Genomic DNA, 19,622 nt, shown 5'->3' on the forward strand with positions numbered 1-19,622 from the left:
AGGATCAGGCCAGTGGCCCCTCTGGTCCAGCATCCTCTTCTCACAGTGCTCAACAAGATGCCAAACTGTGAAGCCTGCAAGCTGGATCTGAGCACAACAGCCGCCCCCTGCTCACCGGAGATTCCCAGCACAAGCTCAAGAAGTTCCCGGGAAACCTTTCCTCTCCCTCTTGCGACTTGCGCCCCTTAGATCTGGCCTCTCCTTGCCTTCTGGGGCTGAGAAAATGAGCCTGGACCCTCCTCTCTGAACCAGCCCTTGAAGTAGCTATTGAGCCCCCCCCCCCCAGGTTTCTCTGCCCAAGGCTAGATGCGCAATAATTCCTTCAACATTTCCTTTCAAGTTAAATTACAGTTTTCTCTCTCCTTTCCTTTGAGGAGCCTGGTGTGTGCCTGTCAAATGTAAGAGATCCTCTTCACACCTTTCACTTCTGGCAGGGATCTAAAGTGCTTGCCTGGAGTCCTAGCTGCTTGATTTGTGTGGAGGGGAGGGGTACATCTGCACCCACTTGCTGGCAGTGGGCCTTACTTCCAAGTAAACATAAATGAACAGGATTAGGTTGCAATCCACAAACAAGTTCTGTGATTGGCTAGACATTCTGGCTACAAGTCCTGGCCTGATGACTTTCTACTCAGAGGAGAACCTCATTCAAAAGTACCAGCACTCTCTGTAAGTCCCAGAGGCCGGAGTCTGCACAGACGGGTCTCCAGACGTGGGCAAACCTTCATCAGGATGCAAACTTATAATAGACAAAATTATAAACTAACAAATCACCAGGACCAGATGAAATGAGCAAGCCTACAGAAGAACAATGCAATTCTGGGTTGCATCAATAGGAGTATAGCATCTAGATCAAGGGAAGTAATAGTGCCACTGTATTCTGCTCTGGTCAGACCTCACCTGGAGTACTGTGTCCAGTTCTGGGCACCACAGTTCAAGAAGGACACTGACAAACTGGAACGTGTCCAGAGGAGGGCAACCAAAATGGTCAAAGGCCTGGAAACGATGCCTTATGAGGAACGGCTAAGGGAGCTAGGCATGTTTAGCCTGGAGAAGAGGAGGTTAAGGGGTGATATGATAGCCATGTTCAAATATATAAAAGAATGTCATATAGAGGAGGGAGAAAGGTTGCTTTCTGCTGCTCCAGAGAAGCAGACACGGAGCAATGGATCCAAACTACAAGAAAGAAGATTCCACCTAAACATTAGGAAGAACTTCCTGACAGTAAGAGCTGTTTGACAGTGGAATTTGCTGCCAAGGAGTGTGGTGGAGTCTCCTTCTTTGGAGGTCTTTAAGCAGAGGCTTGACAACCATATGTCAGGAGTGCCCTGATGGTGTTTCCTGCTTGGCAGGGGGTTGGACTCGATGGCCCTTGGGGTCTATTCCAACTCTATGATTCTATGATTCTACAAGCCTTGCTAAAGAAGAGCCAGCGTGGCTTCTGGAAGGACATGTCGTGTCTCACAAACCTAGTAGAGGTCTTAGAGAGTGGCAACAAACATCGACATCCATACTTGGGACTTTTAAACAGCTTTCAGGTGAACAAGAATAAGAGGAGATATCCTCTTGTGGATCAGGAATTGTTTAAGTAAAAGGAAGCAATAGCAATAAACAGAGCAGCAAGAAATAGACAGTTTTCTGAATGGAGAGATGTAGGCAGTGGTGGAGCTTCATGCTCCGGCGCGGGGCGGGGCTAAGAGCAGGCAGGGGCAGGGCTGGGGTGCGTCCTGGGGGCATGGTGCTGCCCATAGGGGTGTGGGGCGTGTCCTGGGGGCGTGACACACCACCTGTGAGGGCATGGCACCCAGCGCAGGCAGAGGGACAGCCACAATGGCAGCCCACCAGGATCGCACTGCCAGGGGCGATGTGCTCCCCCCCCCCCCGCATTCCCCTTCCTCCACCACTGGATGTAGAAGTAGAGTTCCTCAAGGATCAGTATTGGGGTCTGTGCTTTCAACGTGTTCATAAACATTCTAGAGTTAGGTGGTCAAGTTTGCTAACAATAAGGTCATTAAAACAAAGAGGTTTGGTCCTTAAAACAAAGGCCCTCCAAACTGAGTAAATGGGTGGTAAAATGGCCAATGCAATTCAATATGAATAAGTGTAAAGTATTGGAGCAAAAAAAAAATCTTCATTTCACTTAATATGCTCATGGGATCTGAACTGGCCACAACTGACCATTAGTGTGACCTTGGGGTCAGTGGATCACTCAATGAAGACTTTGCCCCGGGAGCAGCAGCTGTGAAAAAGGTGAATTCCATGCTCAGGATCAATAGGGAAGGAATTGAAAATAAAGCTGCCAATATCACCAGGCTATTAAAGAAATCTATGGTGCAACTGCACTTGGAATACTGTCCACAGTTCTGGTTGCATTACCTCAAAAAGGACCCTGCGGAAGTGGGTAAGGAGAAGTTCTTCTCCATCTCTCATAACACTGAGGAAGCTGATGTTGAGAGCCACAGACAAAGTCCTTCTTCCCACCTCAAGAGCACAAGCTCCAGGGCGACTCAGCCAGACTGGCTCTCTCCAGAGGACCCATTCAGGCTCTCTTGCCTTGCATGTTTAGAACACACCAGCAGACTATGGTAAGCTTGAAACCAGGCCCAGGTGAGGGAGCCGCCATCTAGCATTTTAAAGTAACCCACCTTAGCCTGAAGGGAAGAGGAGAAAGCGAGAGCTCCCCCATGCCAGGAGGAGACCCAGGTATGTAACTGAAGCTCCACCACTCCTAGTGGCTTCTTAGCTTTTTAAATTATTGCTGTTAGTAGTCTTACTGCTGCTACTACCTTGAGACCCCACCTTTTCTTCAACGCACTCAAGGTGTCTTGGGTGATTCTCCATCACCCCAATGCAGAAGGTCCTGCGTTCAGACCCCAGCAGCATCTCCAGGCAGGCCTGGGACAGATTCTTATCTGAGAATCCTGGAAAACGGCTGCCTATGGCATGGATCTGAACCCAGGTCTCCCAGACCCTAGGCTAACTCTCTGACCCCACCACCCTGGCTCTTAGCTAGCTTCACAGGAAAACTGAAAACAACCCTGCCAAGCAGTTAAGTCCAGGCGCAGGCCAAGCACTTGTGGGTCAAAGGGGAAGGAGGTCTGGGGGTCGAGACCCCCTCCCTGTTTCCCTGGAGAGCAGCTGGTGATTGGACTTGGCAGGGGTGGGCTGTTAGGAAGCCGCAAGGACACTTTGTGGCTGGAAAAAGGACTTGAGTAGCAACCATCTCATTGCAGCGAGTTCCACAGAACAAAGTAGAAAAATCCTCACCAGCCCCTTCCTGGTTACCTTAGGGAGAGGCTGGCTGGTGGTTTTTACTTGCTCAACACATGTCACTCCATTGGAAGAGCAGCTCCTCTCTGAAACCTTCCTCAGCTCCCAGCTCCCCCCTCCCTTGCTCCTGCCAGGCTCTCCAGGGGCAGCCAATGGGGTCCTCCTGCCCAGTGGGGAATTGCTCTGGTCCAGCTCCTGGACAGCCAACCTAGAGTTGCCCAGGAAGCTGCTACAGGGACTTGGAGACCAAACTTCCAGCAACTGCACACACAGCTTGCAGTCACCCAAACCAGTCTTGCCTGCAGGGGGTGCCCTGTGCTCTCCCAACATCTGCCAAGGGGGCAGCCCCTGAAGCCCTTCCCCAGCGGATGAATGGCAGGCAGGGAGCATTTACATCTGTTCACCCCCTGCGGAGGGAAACCGCAGAGGCCTCAAATCAGGGCCAGTTTGGAAGAAGCAGCTGCAGAAGGAAGCCAGATGGGGCGGAGGGAGGGAGGGGTGCGCCACGCCCTAAAGGAGCAGGAAGAGGCTGACTCTCCAAAGGGGGAACACTCCGCCCCCCTCTCCTGTTCCCGCCCAATTGTGGCTGCAGGGTCCTTCTCCAAAGCATGACCTGTCCCAAGCCCTTCCTTGGAGCTCCTCCCAGGCATATACTGCCCCCCCCCCGCATACACCTAAGGGAGAGCAAGGCATTATCTCCTTGTGCTCCTTCACAGAACTGATGCCAGCTGTTGGCAGCTGGGGGAAAGTGAGGCAGCCTGGAAGAGGAGTCCCTTAGGGCCACTCAGAGGCTGGGGGCTGGGGCTCTTTTGCAGGGAGAAGAGGGGTTTGCCTGTGGGGGGGGGGAGAGTTGTCTCTCGGCTGGGTCCATGCAGACTATCTCCCTCGACTCAGGAGCCCCTCCTGAACACAACAGAGAGGCACTCAGGGCTCCATCCTGTGCCAAGAGGATGGCTGTGGCACCTGGGTTCTGGGCGAGAAGACCTGGCATCGGACGTTCTGCCTTGCAGCTCAGGAGGCGGCTGCACTTCCTGTCCTCCTCCGCTGCTTCTTTCCCAGAGACCTGCCTCTCAGTCAAGCGGCTCCAGGTGCCAACTGTCCCCCTCCCCTCTTTCCCCCCACCCAAATGCCACAGGACGGCCGCTCTGCCCTACCTTGCCCCTGCTGGATCAGGTCTTCCATAAAGTAGCGGCCATCCTCCCAGTCCAAGGCTGGAGCTGCCATCCTGCTGCTGCTGCTGCTCGGAGAGTGCAGAGCGCACCTTCCCTTCCCGCCAGATCCTGCCTCCCCGCCCCAGCCAGGACAAGCCCGTGCAGAGCCCCACAGCCGCCGCCGCCGCGGAAGCCCCTCTTTGCCCGCCCCAGCAGCAGCAGCAGCCACACCCCACAGGCCTCGCCTGCCCGCTCCCTCCAGCTCCCCAAATGCGCTCCAGCTGCCCTCCGGGAGCCGCCAGGATTCCTGCGGGGGAGCCTTTGGTCCGAGGCTTTGCCTGGGAAAGGGAACTCAAGAGGCAGATGTTGGGACGAGGGGGGGGCGAGGGGGGGCACGCAGACTCCTGCAGGAACTGGTGGCCAAAAGAAGCTGGCAGGACTCTGCTCTGGGGAGGGGGTCTTGTGCGCAGTCCCATTCGGCCCTCCTTCTCCCTCCCACTGCACAGTCTCGCCCCTTCTTTGCACCGGGGAAAAGCAGCCACAGGAGGTGCCCCTCCCCCAGGCCTGTGCTGCAGAAGAGACCCCCCCTCCCGCTTCCTTGATTTTGACTCCCCCAGGCAAAGGGGGCAGGCAGGGGGCGGGCTTATTGAAGCAAGTTCTCCAACGGCAGACATCCACCTGGGGGTCCCCACTACAGCGCCACGAAAATAGCTGCTTGGGGCGGCAGCGGTGGGGGGGGTGTTCGGGCCTCCCTCTCTCCCAGAACCAAAGCAACCAAACTCTCCCGGGAGGGCCAGAGGAGGGGGGAGGAGGAGCCGCCGCCGGTGACTCACGCTGCTGGAATACAAGGCGGGTGCGCGACGCATTTCCTTCCGTGCGCAACGGAAAGTTGGAGCCCCCACATGACCGGCGGGGGGCGGCTGAGGCCCGGCCCCTCCGCCTCCTCGCAGCGGCAAAGGCAGGGCCGACACGTTGCAGCCCTGCCCGGCAAGCGAGCGGCCAGCTGGGGTGGGGAGGGTCGCCAGCAGGAGAGCGCCCTGCGCGCCTGGTGCGGGGCTGTTGCGGGCATCGGGGGGGGCGTATTATTGCAGAAACGCTTTTCCTTCCCGCACACTCCTCCACAGACCTCCCCCCCCCCCGCTGAAACCAGCAGCCCGGAGGCCCAGGAGATGGGCGAGGCAGCCCCACAGGCTGCGCGCGGAGCGACGTGGAGGGCGGGATACCGCGGAGCCAGGTGTCACCCACGCCCTGGGCACAAATGGGCACCCCCACCCCATCACGCGCAGAGACCCCCCCACCCACCCAACCTGCTCTATCCAGCGCATGGGCCGCGGGCAGAAGCAGCCAGGCCGGTCCAGGCGAGCGCACCTGCTGCCCCCTTGCCCCCTCGCTCGTGCCCCCTTGCCCCCGCATCCCAACCGCTAAGATACCTTCGTCCGACTTGCCCCCTTTCCTCCGGCGCCCCCTGCGCCGCTTCTTGCGGGGCTCTTCCCCCGCAGCAGGGTCCATGGGCAGCCCAGGGGCCTCGCTCTGACCTTGGCAGGCAGAAAGACGAGGCGCCGCCACCGGGAGCGGCCGCGAAGAAACGGCTAAGGATAGCCCGGCGCAGCAGCTGCTGCCCACCTGTCAGCACGGCGGCGGCGCCCCCTCCCTCAGGCACGCCGGATCTCTGGATTTACCCCCCCCCCCCACCCGACACGCGCACAGGGCAGGGGGCCTCCTGCCCACAGCTCACACCCACGTGGCACACATGCCGGCGGCAAAAGGGCGCCCCAGAAACCGCGGGCTCCCCAACTTCCAGCTGAGCCCGGGGCAAAGGCCTCCCCTTCGCCGCTGCCGCTTTCCACCCCCCCACCCCCTTCCTTCTAGCTCATCCCAGGCACGTGGAAGCGCGGGAGGGGGTCGCGTTACTGGGCCAGCATCAATGAATGGATGGAAGAATGAATGGAGAAGCCCGCCCTGATGCAACCTCTGACCCCAGATTTTGCAGGGGATGTGGGACAAATGATCTGGACACCCCCCCCCAAGTTTTCCTCCTCCTGAGCCTACAATCATGGAACAACACAAGCGGCACCAAGGATCAAGAAGGCACCCAAGGGTGCTAGCTAAAAGGTAAGACTGGAAACAGCCCTGAGCTTTTGGCCCCAAACTGCATCTGCCCCCCCCCCACCTCCCAGACATCATGCCCAATTCCTGACACACCCACCTTCCCCCACCTGGCTAGGGAACTCACCCACCACCTCTGCCCTTACCCAGCTGCAGCTCACTTCCCCCAAACCAGCTCCTGCCCCATAGCTCCCAGGCTTCCCCCACGTGGAGGGCATCTGACCTTCAGCAGGAGGGGCAGCAGAGGCCACCTGTGGCACTGCCCTGGCGGCAACCAGCTCCACGTGCCCAGCAGGCTCCTCCTTCCGGCGGTACTCCTGGCGTGAGGCCTCCTGGGGCTTCGGGGGGCAGGCCAGCGGGCCTGGCACGGTCTGGGTGCGAGGCGGGCGCGGGCGTGGGGTGGGCCTTGCCATGGCCACGGGGCGGCGGACACGCTGCAAGGTGGCAGGCACAATCTCTGGCGGCAGGCGCAGGTACTGGCGCAGGTGCGCGATGCCCTCGTCTGTCAGGTACCAGTAGCAGTGGCGCCAGGCAAAGCTCTCACGCACCAGGCCGCGGGCGTGCAGGGAGCCCATGGCCCGCTGGACTTGCAGGTGGGTGATGCCCGGCAGCTGGGGGTGGTAGCTGTGAGGGCGCCGGTCCTTCTGGGCCACCATGACCCCATCGCGGAAGAGCAGCTCGTAGATGGAGCGCAGCTGCTCCAAGGGCATCAGCATGCCAGCCACCATGGCGAAGGCGGCAGCAGAGGAGGCGGCCTAGCCTGGCTCTCCAAAGGGGCAGAAAAGTCTCTGTCTGGCCGGCTGGCTGCCTTCAACAGGAAGCAAGGAGGAAAGGATCCGACCGACCGCCCTCCCCAGGAACCTCAGCCTGGCAAGCTCACAGAAGGCAGCTGAAGCTCCCTCCGAACTCCTCCTCCCCCAGCAGCTGAGAGCGGGAGGGGCAAGAGCACATGCCGGCTACTACAACCTCAACCTCTGCGCCTGCCTTGGAGCTCCCCCACCCACTGGGGGTGGGCACTGCCAGGCCTGACTCAGCAGGGGAGGGAGGGGAGCAGGGCTGGCCAGCCCACAGACTCGTCATCTAGAGCCCCAGGGAGGAGCCCCAGGGAGGAGCCGTGCCTCTGAGCGCAAGCAGGAGCCGCCACTGCTGTCATCAAAGTTTCCTTCAAGTTGGCAGCAGAGGGGTGGGGTGGGGGCGCCTTCCCTGCCCACAGAGCTCCCACCCGCCAAGCGGAGAAACCACTCCAATCAGGCGGGGGTGGGGTGGGGGAGGCCAGCCTGGGAAGAGAGGAGGGCAGCTGCAGTGGCAAAAGTGGGGGAGAACAGCTGGGACGCCTTCTGCCCCTTGGTGGACGCCTCCTGACTGAGGGAGGGAGGCAGGGTGCCCAGAGAAAGCCCAGCCCAGCAGGGTTAACCCTTGGCACCTCATCACACACGGGGCACCCAAGAAGGCAGAAGAGATCCCTCCCAGCAAGCTCCCCAATTCCCAGGAGTGAAAACTGAGGCACAGGAAAGCTCAACCAATGGGGGAGGGGGAGAAGAGAGAGTTATTTATTTGCTGGCTTGCTTGTTGTATAAAAGATATGCACTGTTTGGTCGTTTTTCAAAAAAACCTCAAAGTGGTTTATGAATAGAATGACGTGATCAAGTAACAATTCCTAAAACATTCAAAAGAGAGAGAAAACAGATTGAAAACATACACCCACATCCTACATATCTGGGGACGCTTTCCGAAGCAAGAATGGTTTTAGCAGGCCCCAAAAAGATTACATGTACAGTGAAGGTGCCAGTCTGGTGTCAACAGGCAGGGAGTTCCAAAGTGTAGGTGACGTCACATTAAATGATCAGTCTCTTACACATATGGAATTGGCATCACCTGCAGCAGTGCCAGTTCTTCTGAGTCAAGTGATCAAGTGGGCATATATGGGGTTAAGGTGATATTACAGGTACATTGGTCCCAAGTAGTTAGTAACACTTTGAACCTGGTCAGGTGGGAATCACCTATAATATTTCAGGGCTCCTCGCTAGAGCTGGGCAGAAAGGTTTTGCCCCTCCTTGCCCCTCAGCTGCCCACTCTCCTCACTCCCCCGGGGCTATTTCTGGCACAAGACATGGATGCTATTTCTATGGCTGAATGAGGCTTGCAATGCCCGCCCCCAGGCCTCCAATTATAGCCTCAGGCCCAGGCTGTATCAAGCCCTCCCCAACACACACACACTAATGGCACCCCCTCCCCAATTCAAAGCCTGCCTGGCTCCTTCTGTTCCTATGAGCCACCTCAGCACCCAACTCCCCTCCTTGCGCAGAGGAGAGGGACCAAGATGGTCAAGGGGCTGGAAACCAAACCTGATGAGGAATGGTTGAAGGAGCCGGGTCTTTTTAGCCCGAAGAGGCGACGGAGAGGCGACATGAGAGCCATCTTCAAATATCTCAAGGGCTGCCACAGGGAAAAGGGAACATGCTTGTTTTCTCCTGCTCTGGAGGGTAGGACTCGAACCCATGGCCTTCAAGTGACAAGAAAGGAGATTCCCACTAAACATCAGGAAGAACTTTCTGACAGTAAGAGCTGTGCATCACTCTCCCTCCAGATGTTGGGGATTATTCTTCCTTGGAGGATTTTAAGCAGAGGTTGGGTGACCATCTGTCATAGAGGCTTTAGCTGAGATTCCTGCATTTCAGGGGGTTGGACTAGATGACTCTGGGGGTCTAAGTTCTAAGATTTCTCCGCAGGGGGGCCAGAGGATCTGCCCCTAAATAGCCTCCCCACAAGCTCAGAGTGATAAGTGCAGGTGGCAGAGCTCCTGTCGCCCTCCCCCTTCCTTCACTTTCCCAAGGACTCCAGGAATAAACCTTAGAGCCATCTGCCCTTCAAGGATCAACCTGGGAACAAAGCCCCCCACCCAGAAGCAGGACCTGCCCCCCAGCAAGTGAGCTTTACTTGGAACTGTGTGGAAAATGAAAGGCAGCCCAGCTCTGTTTCAGGAGGGAAGCTGAGCTGGATTTGCCCAGGGCCACACCTGGCGTCCAGGGCAGAGGCGAGGCCACACCTTAGCTCTCATCTCCATCAACACACAGACACAGGCGCACACATCCTTCTCAACGCCAACCCCCCAAGACACATTCCCAGCCCAGCCCTCCAGCCAGTTGGCGCCCATTCCCCCCCCCCCATCACTGGGTGAGGAGGGCATGACAGCAGGAAAAGCCAGCTCCTTTCCCAGGCTCTCCTGCCCTGCCCCCCCCCCAACCAGGGCAGGTTCCTGAGCTACCAGCCAAGGTCAATATTTGTCCAGGATTTGCCTCTGGCTGCTGCTTCCCCCAAGACACAGGGGGCCCCACCCAAGGCATGCAAAGCAGACACTGACTGCCCTCTGGCGAGGAGAGAGGACCTGCTGCAGACATCCTCGCCCTCATCAGGGAGGGAAAGCACTCTGCATATGCTCAGGGGGCACAACCATGTTTTCACCGCAAACGCTGCAGCGCTGTCTTCTGGCTCTGGGGCCAAGTCCTGCAGCTCTCTTGACTTTTGGCCCCGGGGGCTTGAGACAGGGCAGAGGGTGGGGGGGGGACAGGGTGTAAAGAGAGAAACAACCCAGATCTGGTCTGTAAGGAGCCTCCCTCTTCCTGCTTCTCAGTAGCCGTGGAGAAGGAGGGTCATCAGCCTGACTGGGTAAAGGTAAAGGGACCCCTGACCATTAGGTCCAGTCGTGCCCGACTCTGGGGTTGCGGTGCTCATCTTGCTTTACTGGCCGAGGGAGCCGGCGTACAGCTTCCAGGTCATGTGGCGAACCAGAGCAGCACACAGAAACGCCGTTTACCTTCCTGCCAGAGCGGTACCTATTTATCTACTTGCACTTTGACCTGCTTTCGAACTGCTAGGTTGGCAGGAGCAGGGACCGAGCAACGGGAGCTCACCCCGTCGGGGGGGATTCGAACCGCCGACCTTCTGATCAACAAGCCCAAGAGGCTCCGTGGTTTAACCCACAGCGCCACCCGTGTCCCTCACCTAACTAGGTGGAGGGCTGCAAAACTCCCTTGGATAAGGAGTGCTGCTCCTCCCCCCCCCCACACCCCAGAGTTTACCTGCCCCCCAGCAGGAGATGCCTGTTATTCGGGTCCACACCTGCACCCAGAGCGGCCCCCTATACTCCAAATGGGTACCCCAGAGAAGCAGGCAAGAGGCGGCAGGGGCAGCTAGGCCTCAACAAGAGCAATGCCAGTGCCCTCCAGGAGGGGGCGCCAGCAGCTCAGCCTGGGCAGACAAAGAGCCTCCTGCCATTGCCCCCCCCCCTTGGCCTCTGGCCCAGAAGCAGCAGGAAACAGGCTGCATTGTTCCAAGGAGCTAATCATTAGCCAGAAGCGTCTTGGGGGGCTGGCCAGGAGCGCCTGAGAAAGGGAGGCAGAAAGCCAGAGAACCTGGGAAGAATCCGCCAAAGTCCAAGGGGCCAGGGAGGGGGGCACCAAGGAAGCAGAGGCCGACACCGGGGGGGGGGGGCGCCTTGGACCTTCTGGATGCCAAGGCCTGCTTCCTACTCTCTGCCCCACCTGAGCCACACAGGCAGAGACTCAGACCCAGAGGGAGGGGCCACACCAGTGTTAGCGGAGACATCTGGGGGCTCCCTTGGGCAAAAAAACAAGGACCCCAGCCAGAAATACCAGAGCAAAACAGCAGCCAGTCGACTTGGTCTTGATTGAAGACTGTCGTGACAGGACTCCCACCTGCCACCAGGTGGAACAAGATGGGAGCCCCAAACAAAAGAAGACCCCAAACTTTTATTAACTGCTAATCCCCATGTTACACCCCCCAAACTACATCACTATACATCACGGTTACATCAGGAAAGGGGAGGTCTGGTGGCCGTAATCTGAGCATCCTGGACCCTGCCCCATGGTTCCCCTCGCCCTCCACCAAACACCCATCAAGTGTCACAAGAGAGATGTTTACATTTCCCTGTTTCCCAACCAAGTTAATCCCACCCTTTTGTCTTCATCTGGGTTTGTTATTCCTGGAATAGCTCCCTGTCTGGCACTCAGGTATCAGGATGCCAAGAAGTATCACTCAGGCAGAGGGGCTGCTGAGGAGCTGAGCTCACAGGTCTATAGGAATTTCTGAAGTTTTCCCAGTGAGCCAGTGCATAGAGACATTGATCAGTGAATTCTTACATTTGGTATCGTGTAGCAAAGGCCCTTTGAATAGAAAGGAAGAAACTGTGATGAAGTGTTTTGTGGGGACAAGTCACAAAAGGGATTGTGCTGATTTTGGTAGTGGGCTGCATGTGCACGACATCTGCTGGAGGGGCAACCCCCCCCCATACATAAATTCCTGCAACACCAGCCAGAGGCAACTCAGAACCTGCACTGGGCAGGAGGAAATGGCTCCAGCAAGTGAGCCAAGCAGCAGGAGGACAAGGGAATTATCACTGTAGAGTTGGAAGGGATCCCAAGGGTTATCTAGTCTAACCCTCTGCAGTGAAGGACTTCCTACTAAATTATGGTGGAAGCTTCCTTATGGCGGTTCATTCATTCATTTCAAATCATACACACTTCCTGCAGAGCAGTGTACAGTAAGACACCAGCGGATATAAACAGATGGCAGGAGAGAGCCAGCCTGCAGAGCAGCTCACATAACTGGCACCCAGTCAGGCAAGGAGCCTCAGCCCAAGAGAAAGACAAACAGGATTTCTCAATGAAAACATCAACTGACCCATCTGCAGCGGACGATTCCATGCGAGGGACTGCAAGGAGGGGGCTGGCTTGAGAAGGGAAAGGTCTAGGGCAAAGGGATGGTGTGAATGCACTTGGGGTACTGGGGGGGCTGCTTGCCCCACCCAGAATCAGAAAAAAATGACGCCAGGAAAATGCACCCTGAACACCCCCTCCTGCGGGGCCTCCTGAGGTATGCATAGAGGATTAGGAAAAGGATCAGAGGCTCTGAGGAACTTGGCCCCACACCACCAACCCCCAGGCCCCAAGGAGGGCAGTCTCCCCCCCCCCCCCAGCACCTCCCCTGAGAAACATGTTGCACCTGCTCCTACCATTGCTGGGAAGTGCTGAGGAAAGGCCAGTTGTGACAGGGGGGGGGGAGCAGGGAAGAAGAAGCACTGGCAGGGAGAAAGGGGAGAGTTCTCCCGCTCTCAACCTAAGACTAGAACTCGTGGGCACCCAAGGAAGCTTGGAAGATTCAGGCCAGATAGAGAAAGGACTTGTTCAGCCAGCGCAGGGTTAACCTGTGGAACTCCCTCCCCCAGGAGGCAGTGAAGGCCACTGTTAAAATCAGGAATGGGGGGCAGTTAAAAGACTCCCCCAAAATCCCAAGTCCCCACCACAGCCTCTAAGGCCAGGACCGTTGACACAGGCACCAGACATGCACAACAGCAAAGAGGCTCAGAAAAGCAGCCCCAAAAATTGTAGCAATAAGCAGATACCACATGTATCAGTACTGTTTCCTCTGACTCTCCAATATAGAAAACTGTAGAAACTTCAAAAAAAAAATCCAAAACTCAATGGTTTGACGGATTTCCTAGGTTCCAACGGCTAATGACTCCTCTGGAAGAGGGGAATCCCTTAAGCATAAGGTCCCATACTCCTTTCCCCTCCACAAGGTGTGAACTTAGCCACACAATAGGAGGCGACCAAGGGCAGCCCAGACCCCAGACAGAAACCCAGCAGGATGGTGGATTGAATCCTGATACTTCAAAGGAGAAGCGCAGGAGCTCCCCTTGCAGCCAGGGGGAGGTGCAAATACTATTATTGTTCTTTGGGGAAGAGTTAAAAGGTGTGACACCTGGGGTTATTGACAGGGGTGGGTGATGGGCTCATGTTTCTACACGCTAAACACTGTGACATATTTTGTGAAAGAAGCCTGTATTTTAATGTTGTATTTTAAGTTGTATTTCAATCAATTGTTTTTGTATCGGGTGTTAGCCGCCCTGAGGCCGGTCTTGGCTGGGGAGGGCATAAATAAAAAATATTATTATTATTATTATTATTATTATTATTAATCGATGATGCTGTTGAAAAATGTATTATGGGAAATGGGGAGAGGTCTTAAAAGTCCACGCAACCCCATGCTCAGGGTTCCTACTCTTTTGTGTGTTTGAACCTTGTTGCAACAAATAAAGGTCAGGTCTACTGACCGCTGGTTTGCTTCTTTAACTTGGCTGGAGGCTCCTCCTTTTGCTGACCAGAGGAACTCACAGGGAGTGGCACCCTGACAAGCTGGGCAGCGGAATAATTCCACACCCCAGGATTTTTCTTTTATCACAACTTTTTGTTGCCTGAAATTCGGATTTTGTGGGATAAAATATAACTGACAGAATTCTACAGGATGTGGGGAAAACAGTCAGGCTCCAAGGACCCCCAGGCAGGCAGATCTAGATGGGGGGGAAGTCAGGCTCCCCCACGTTTCCCAACTGCCCTGCAAAGCACCGCCCCCCTCCACCAGTGATGGGGGGGCAAGAGGCAGCAGGGCATCTGCTCAGAGAGGTCCTGGGGATGCCTGGTTTCACAGGCCTCCTCCACCGACAGGCGCAGCTCCCACCCCACTCAACACAAACCGAAATATGTCACCGCTGCAGCCGCAGGAAAGCGCAGCGTCAGCAAAGCTCAGTGGCTGAAAGCAAGTCAGCCAGTGACAGGCAGGCGCCCGGATCTCTGCCTCCAGCCAGTCCCGCCTGCCAGGGAGACACATGGACGGACGCACACACACACATGCCAAAGCGCCACTGGACATCAGGCCATGGCAACCACAAGCAGCTCTACGGGCCCCACGGAGAGGGAGAGAAAGACAAGCCAGGCAAAGCAAGGAGAGGAGGGGGTCCCTGCTTAGGACCCCACAACTGTGGAAACCCCAAGGTGCCAGCTTCACAAACCCCGCTCAGCCCCCCAGAGCCCTGGCCCAGCTCCATCCTTTCTCTGCTCTAGGAAACTGTTTTCTTACAACCTGGGGAAGTTGCTCTCTCACACTCTGGCTCCCAGGCCTCTCAGAGGGGCAGCCCACACATTGGTCACACTGGATACAGGCAGGCAGGTGTTTCTGCAAGGGGAATAGACCCCCCCCAGTCCCACCCACCGCCCAGGGATCTGTTGCTTTGGCTGGGCACAATTTGCACCCAGGGTTCAGAGGAGGAGCCAACTGTGCAGCTTATGAAAACTGAAATCAAACCCACAAAGGAGCTTGGTGGGGGGCAAATGAGCACAGATATGCCACAAGGGGGGGTGGACCCTCCCCAAATGATGCTTTGTTCTCTCCAAACAAATCATCACACCTGGTGCAGTTTGGAGAGCAGTTCAGGGGGAAGGACAGGCAGAGTATAGGGACAAATGCCGCCCCCCCTGCCAGCTTCACTGCTCTCCAAAGGCCCCTTGAAGAGCACAGGGTGTGGGGTGTCCTGAGAGGGAGATGGGGCACCAGAGATGTCATGGGGCCTCTTGGAACACCCACCGTCCTCCCCATCTCCTCCTCCTCTTCCGCCCCACACCATGGGGGAAAGCCTTTGCAGAAGAGGGGCAGGACAGAGGCTCTGACCCCCCTCCTTACCCCAGCCCCCATCACTGCCCAAAGTGGGGCTGCCCAGGGATCTCCGCTCTGAGCCAGGGAACAAAGAGGCGGCTGTTTGCAAGGGGAGCCTGGCAGGCTGTGCCAAGCGAGGAGGGCCTGGAGGGGGCAGGGGCCGGATTAATAATCAGGCCGGGGGAGGGGGCAGCCTGTTCTCATGGTAAATCAGGCAGGCTGGCACAAAGGCACCTCTGCAGTGCCTTGGCAGCCCAAGTGGCACACACTCAAACCACCCTGGCAATTTACCCAGGATCTGCCATACTGGGCCCCTCCCAGCCCACCCTGCACGGCACAAGCCCCCCTGGCCTGATCCCCAGAGACCAAGGGCAGCCCGAGGATCCCCACTTCTGCACAACAGCAGCCCTTCCCTCCTGCAAGCAGGCCAAGCCAGCCTGCAATGCCCCCCCCAACTGTTCCCAATGGGGCTTCTGTGTAGTAAAACCAGTCTAACTGGGCAGAAGGAACCTCCTCTGAATATAGGAGATAAATCAAAGATGGGAAGACGGTGAAGGGCACTGACAGGGGCATGTTTGACTGCCACGTGCTGCATTGGGGAGAGAGGGGGGGTGTTGCTGTACCTATTTTTACTATTTTTTTATTGTAGAATCATAGAGTTGTAGAGTTGGAAGATTCCCAGGGGTCATCTAGTCCAACCCCTGCAATGCAGGAATTATATATAAAATGTACGTTGTGAGCTGCCCTGAGGTGTGACGGGCAGAATACAGATTTAATAACTAAATAAAAGAGCCTCACTATGGACTAGTGTGCCACAAAGGCTGCCATGATTCAATGAGCACTACTCAGGGCTGGGTGTGTCCTCCCGGACTCTCAAATGAGCCTCCCACCCACAAGGCAGCCTGGAAGATGCCTCCCCCCCCCAACTGCTGAAGCTCTCCCTGGGTTTCCTCCCCAGCTGCCAACACTCTCCCCCCCCCCCTCTGGCCACCCCCAGGGCCTGGGCTGGTGAGTTACTGTGAAATCAGGTACCAAGCAGAGCCAGGCCAAGTGGCCAGGCCCTGGGGGTGCTGCTCTCGGACTGTGCACCCCCCCACACACACACCCCATGGCATTTCAAGGGCTGTGGGGCAGAAGGCAACGAGTGTAGGGCAGGCCATAGCTGAGGAGAGGACTCAGCTCAAGCAACAGCAGCTCAGGGCAGGCGCCACGACTCTCACCTCACCCACTCTCGACAGACCCACCCTGACCCCATCAATCAGCAGAGGAAACAAGCTGGGTGCCCCCCCCCCCCGCCACCTCCCCAGCTGAAAATGGAATTAAGCATCTCAGGCTCTGCCAATTGAGCTATCTCTCATCGCTTACTCATCGCAGGAGCTCACTCTGGGGGCAGAGGGGACCAGTCCCCAAAGTTGGTGACACTGCCATTCAATGGGTGTGTGTTTGTGTGCACCACATATTGTGATCAATTAGATGGGGCAGGGCTTATCTACCCCCCCCCCAATATTGTATTCAAGTTGGCATCCAGCCAGCTCCTATGCCAGGGACCCTGGCACCCCACCAGATATGAAGAGTCTTCTCTGGAGCCACGTCTCGCCCGAGTGGCACAGCGGCAAGAGAGCCCCACTGACGCTTTGCAGGATCAGACTCGTGGGGGGACATCTAGCCCAGGTGGCTGGGCACAATCAGGGCAGACGGCAGCATCCGGCAGATGGGGCTAAACTGCCCCAGAGCCCCTGGAGCAGAGACTCTACACAACCACCAGGCAGGTGACTCTCTGCTGACTCCGCCTGTGTGTACTTTGCAAAGCTCCACTCCCAGGTGAAGGGTCAGACCCAACCCTCGGCTGGAGGTCATGGTGCCTCTCAGCTGCTCCCCTACCAAAAACAAACACTCCCGCCTGGCCTTCACAGCGCTCTGCACATGGCCTTGTGCCTCTTATCTTCCCACCCCTTTGCAGATTCCCCAACACGGGTTTCGCTGCCTGCAGGTCTCCGATGCAATCAGACAGCTCCGTCCGCTCTCCCTTACTGCCCCTGATCCGGGGAGGGGGGGCAGATCAGGATACCACCCCCGCCCTCTTTCCCTTCCTTCCTCTACCCCTCCAGGAAACCCCTCGGCCTCCTGTGACAGAAAGAAGGCTGAGCAACGCCTTCACTCCCTTCCTGCCCCATGCCGGGTTTCAGACTGTAGGCTCCCGGGGCAGAGACCTGCTTCCTGCGAAGCCACAAGCGGCGGCGGCGGCGGCGCTTTCAAAAGCGGGCGGCTCCCCGGGGATCTTTCCCAGCCCCACCGGAGGGGCTGACCGCGGGACCTGCTGCGGGAGCGACTCCCCACCCAGGAAACCAGGGCGTCTCTAACCTCCGTCTGAATGCAGCCCTACGAAGAGGTCCCCCCTTCTCCCCGCCAAGCTCAAGCTGCCGCAGAGGAAACTCGAAGAGGGGCTTCCCTCCGAACGGGGGGCGGCCCGGAGTCGCAACCCCGCCTGCACCGGAAGGGCGGCTGCCCCGCAGAGAGCGCAGGAGCCGCGGGGTTCCCGGGGGCGAGTTGGGCGGGCAAAGGGCCAAAGGTCAGCGGTGGCCGGAGCCCCGCAGGCCTCCCGGATCCATCTCGAGGGTGCCCCGCTCCTCCGAGCGCCCCTCGACGGGACGGGCCTCCGGAGGGCCCGGCATCTGATCCACCGCCCCAGGCCTGCCGCCGTCCCTCACCTGGCCGAGGGATGGGGGGCGGCCTGCCCCACCCAGGCGCGCGCCCCGGACCCCTCCGTCGCGCCGCAGTCCTGGCAGGGGCCGCCCCGCTTCTGCCCCCCCTCTCTCCCGCAGCGCGTCTCCCGGGGGCGCAGCCGGGCGGCCGTCGGGTACCTTTCAGCGAGCTGATCTCATGCTGGATGGAGCGCGCCGTGTCCATGGCGGCGGCGGCGTTGTCGGGGGGTCCTGCTTGGCCGTCGCCCCCCGGGGGCTCTGTCGGCGGAGGGGGCCGGGCCCACCGGCAGCGTGGCAGCCAATCAGCGCGCGGGGCTCCGCCGGTCCCGTCCAGCAGCGAGCGGGAAGCCGCGCGGTCCTGCCGCGGCCACTGCGGCACTTTGGAGGGGGGGGGGGTGGCGCGTCGCGCAGGACCCGCCCCGCGGCCAGCAATGCCCGCCCCTCGCCCCGCACGTGCGCCCCGGCTGCACTCAGCCAAGCCTCACCTCCGCACACACTTTAGTGACACCCCCCCCCCCAAAAAAACCCCAAGTCCGCTGCAGCCGGACGCAGCTTTTGCAAAGAATAGCGGCCTCGAGGGTTGGAGGCCGTGAGCGGCGGCTGCAGCAACTCAGCCCCAGCCAAGTGGGGGGGGGGGGAGAGAGGCTGCAGCACCAGGAAGCCTTGGCAAGGCAAGAGCGGCTCCCTTGCAGCACACCAGCGGGGGCTCCTTCTGCCAGGGCCCCTCCCCGCGTGGGACGCAGGTAGAGCGCGCCTGGACAGGGAACTTTCACTTGCTGGCACATCTAAGCGCTGCCTCAACTCCTGCCTGGGTGAAGTATCAATGGCACAGGAGGGGGCAAGTCCTACACCCTGCAGGACGCCGGGGGGGGCTCACACATCCAAAATATGTTGCTCTCAGACTTGGGGAGTGCTTGGAGGCCCCATGAAGACTTCAATGTGGGCTCTGCAGGGCTCAATCCTAACCCCCATGTTCTACATGAAACTGCTGGCTGGGGTTATCCGGAGGTTCAGAATACGTTGTCAGCAGTATGCTAGTGACACTCAGCTCTATTTCTTCTTTACATCTGCAGGTGAGGCAGTGGAAGTGCTGGACCACTGTCTTGCCTCAGTAATGGACTGTATGAGAGCTAACAAACTGAGGCTCAATCCAGATTAAGACTGAGGCACTGTTAGTGGAGCAGCTTAAAAAGCAAAGACATCACCTTGCCAACAAAGGTCTGTATAGTTCAAGCTCTGGTTTTCCCAGTAGTGATGTATGGAAGTGAGAGCTGGACCATAAAGAAGGCTGATCGCTGAAGAATGGATGCTTTTGAATTCTGGTGCTGGAGGAGACTCTGGAGAGTCCCATGGACTGCAAGAAGATCAAACCTCTCCATTCTGAAGGAAATCAGCCCTGAGTGCTCACTGGAAGGACAGATCCTGAAGCTGAGGCTCCAATACTTTGGCCACCTCATGAGAAGAGAAGACTCCCTGGAAAAGACCCTGATGTTGGGAAAGATGGAGGGCACAAGGAGAAGGGGGCAACAGAGGATGAGATAGTTGGACAGTGTTGTCAAAGCTACCAGCATGAGTTTGACCAAAGTGCTGGAGGCAGTGGAAGACAGGAGGGCCTGGTGTGCTCTGGTCCAGGGGGTCATGAAGAGTCAGACATGACTAAACAACTAAACAACAACAACAACACTGTTAGTGGGTGGTTCCTTAGACCAGATGGGTGAGAGGTTGCCTGCTCTTGATGAGGTTACACTTCCTCTGAAGAAGCAAGTTCGTAGCCTGGGGTTACTCCTGGATCCTTTGCTGTCGCTCGAGGCTCAGGTGGCCTCAGTGGCCCAGAGTGCGCTCCATCAGCTTCGGCTAGTGGCCCAGCTACACCCCTATCTGGACACGG

The 19,622-nt window shown here is 57.7% G+C and overlaps 1 protein-coding gene across 1 annotated transcript in view; it reads right to left on the reverse strand.

The window, feature by feature from the left end:
• PLEC (plectin) overlaps positions 1–7,352 on the reverse strand; it is a 134,601-nt gene extending 127,249 nt beyond the window's left edge. Inside the window, exon 1 of the mRNA XM_077933604.1 lies at positions 6,748–7,352. Coding sequence (XP_077789730.1) covers positions 6,748–7,252 — 505 coding nt within the window. The 5' untranslated portion in view covers positions 7,253–7,352. The remainder of the gene's footprint in view (positions 1–6,747) is intronic.
• Positions 7,353–19,622: the final 12,270 nt, after the last annotated feature.

Source organism: Podarcis muralis, chromosome 8 (assembly GCF_964188315.1).
Source record: "Podarcis muralis chromosome 8, rPodMur119.hap1.1, whole genome shotgun sequence".
Taxonomy (NCBI): Eukaryota; Metazoa; Chordata; class Lepidosauria; order Squamata; family Lacertidae; genus Podarcis; species Podarcis muralis.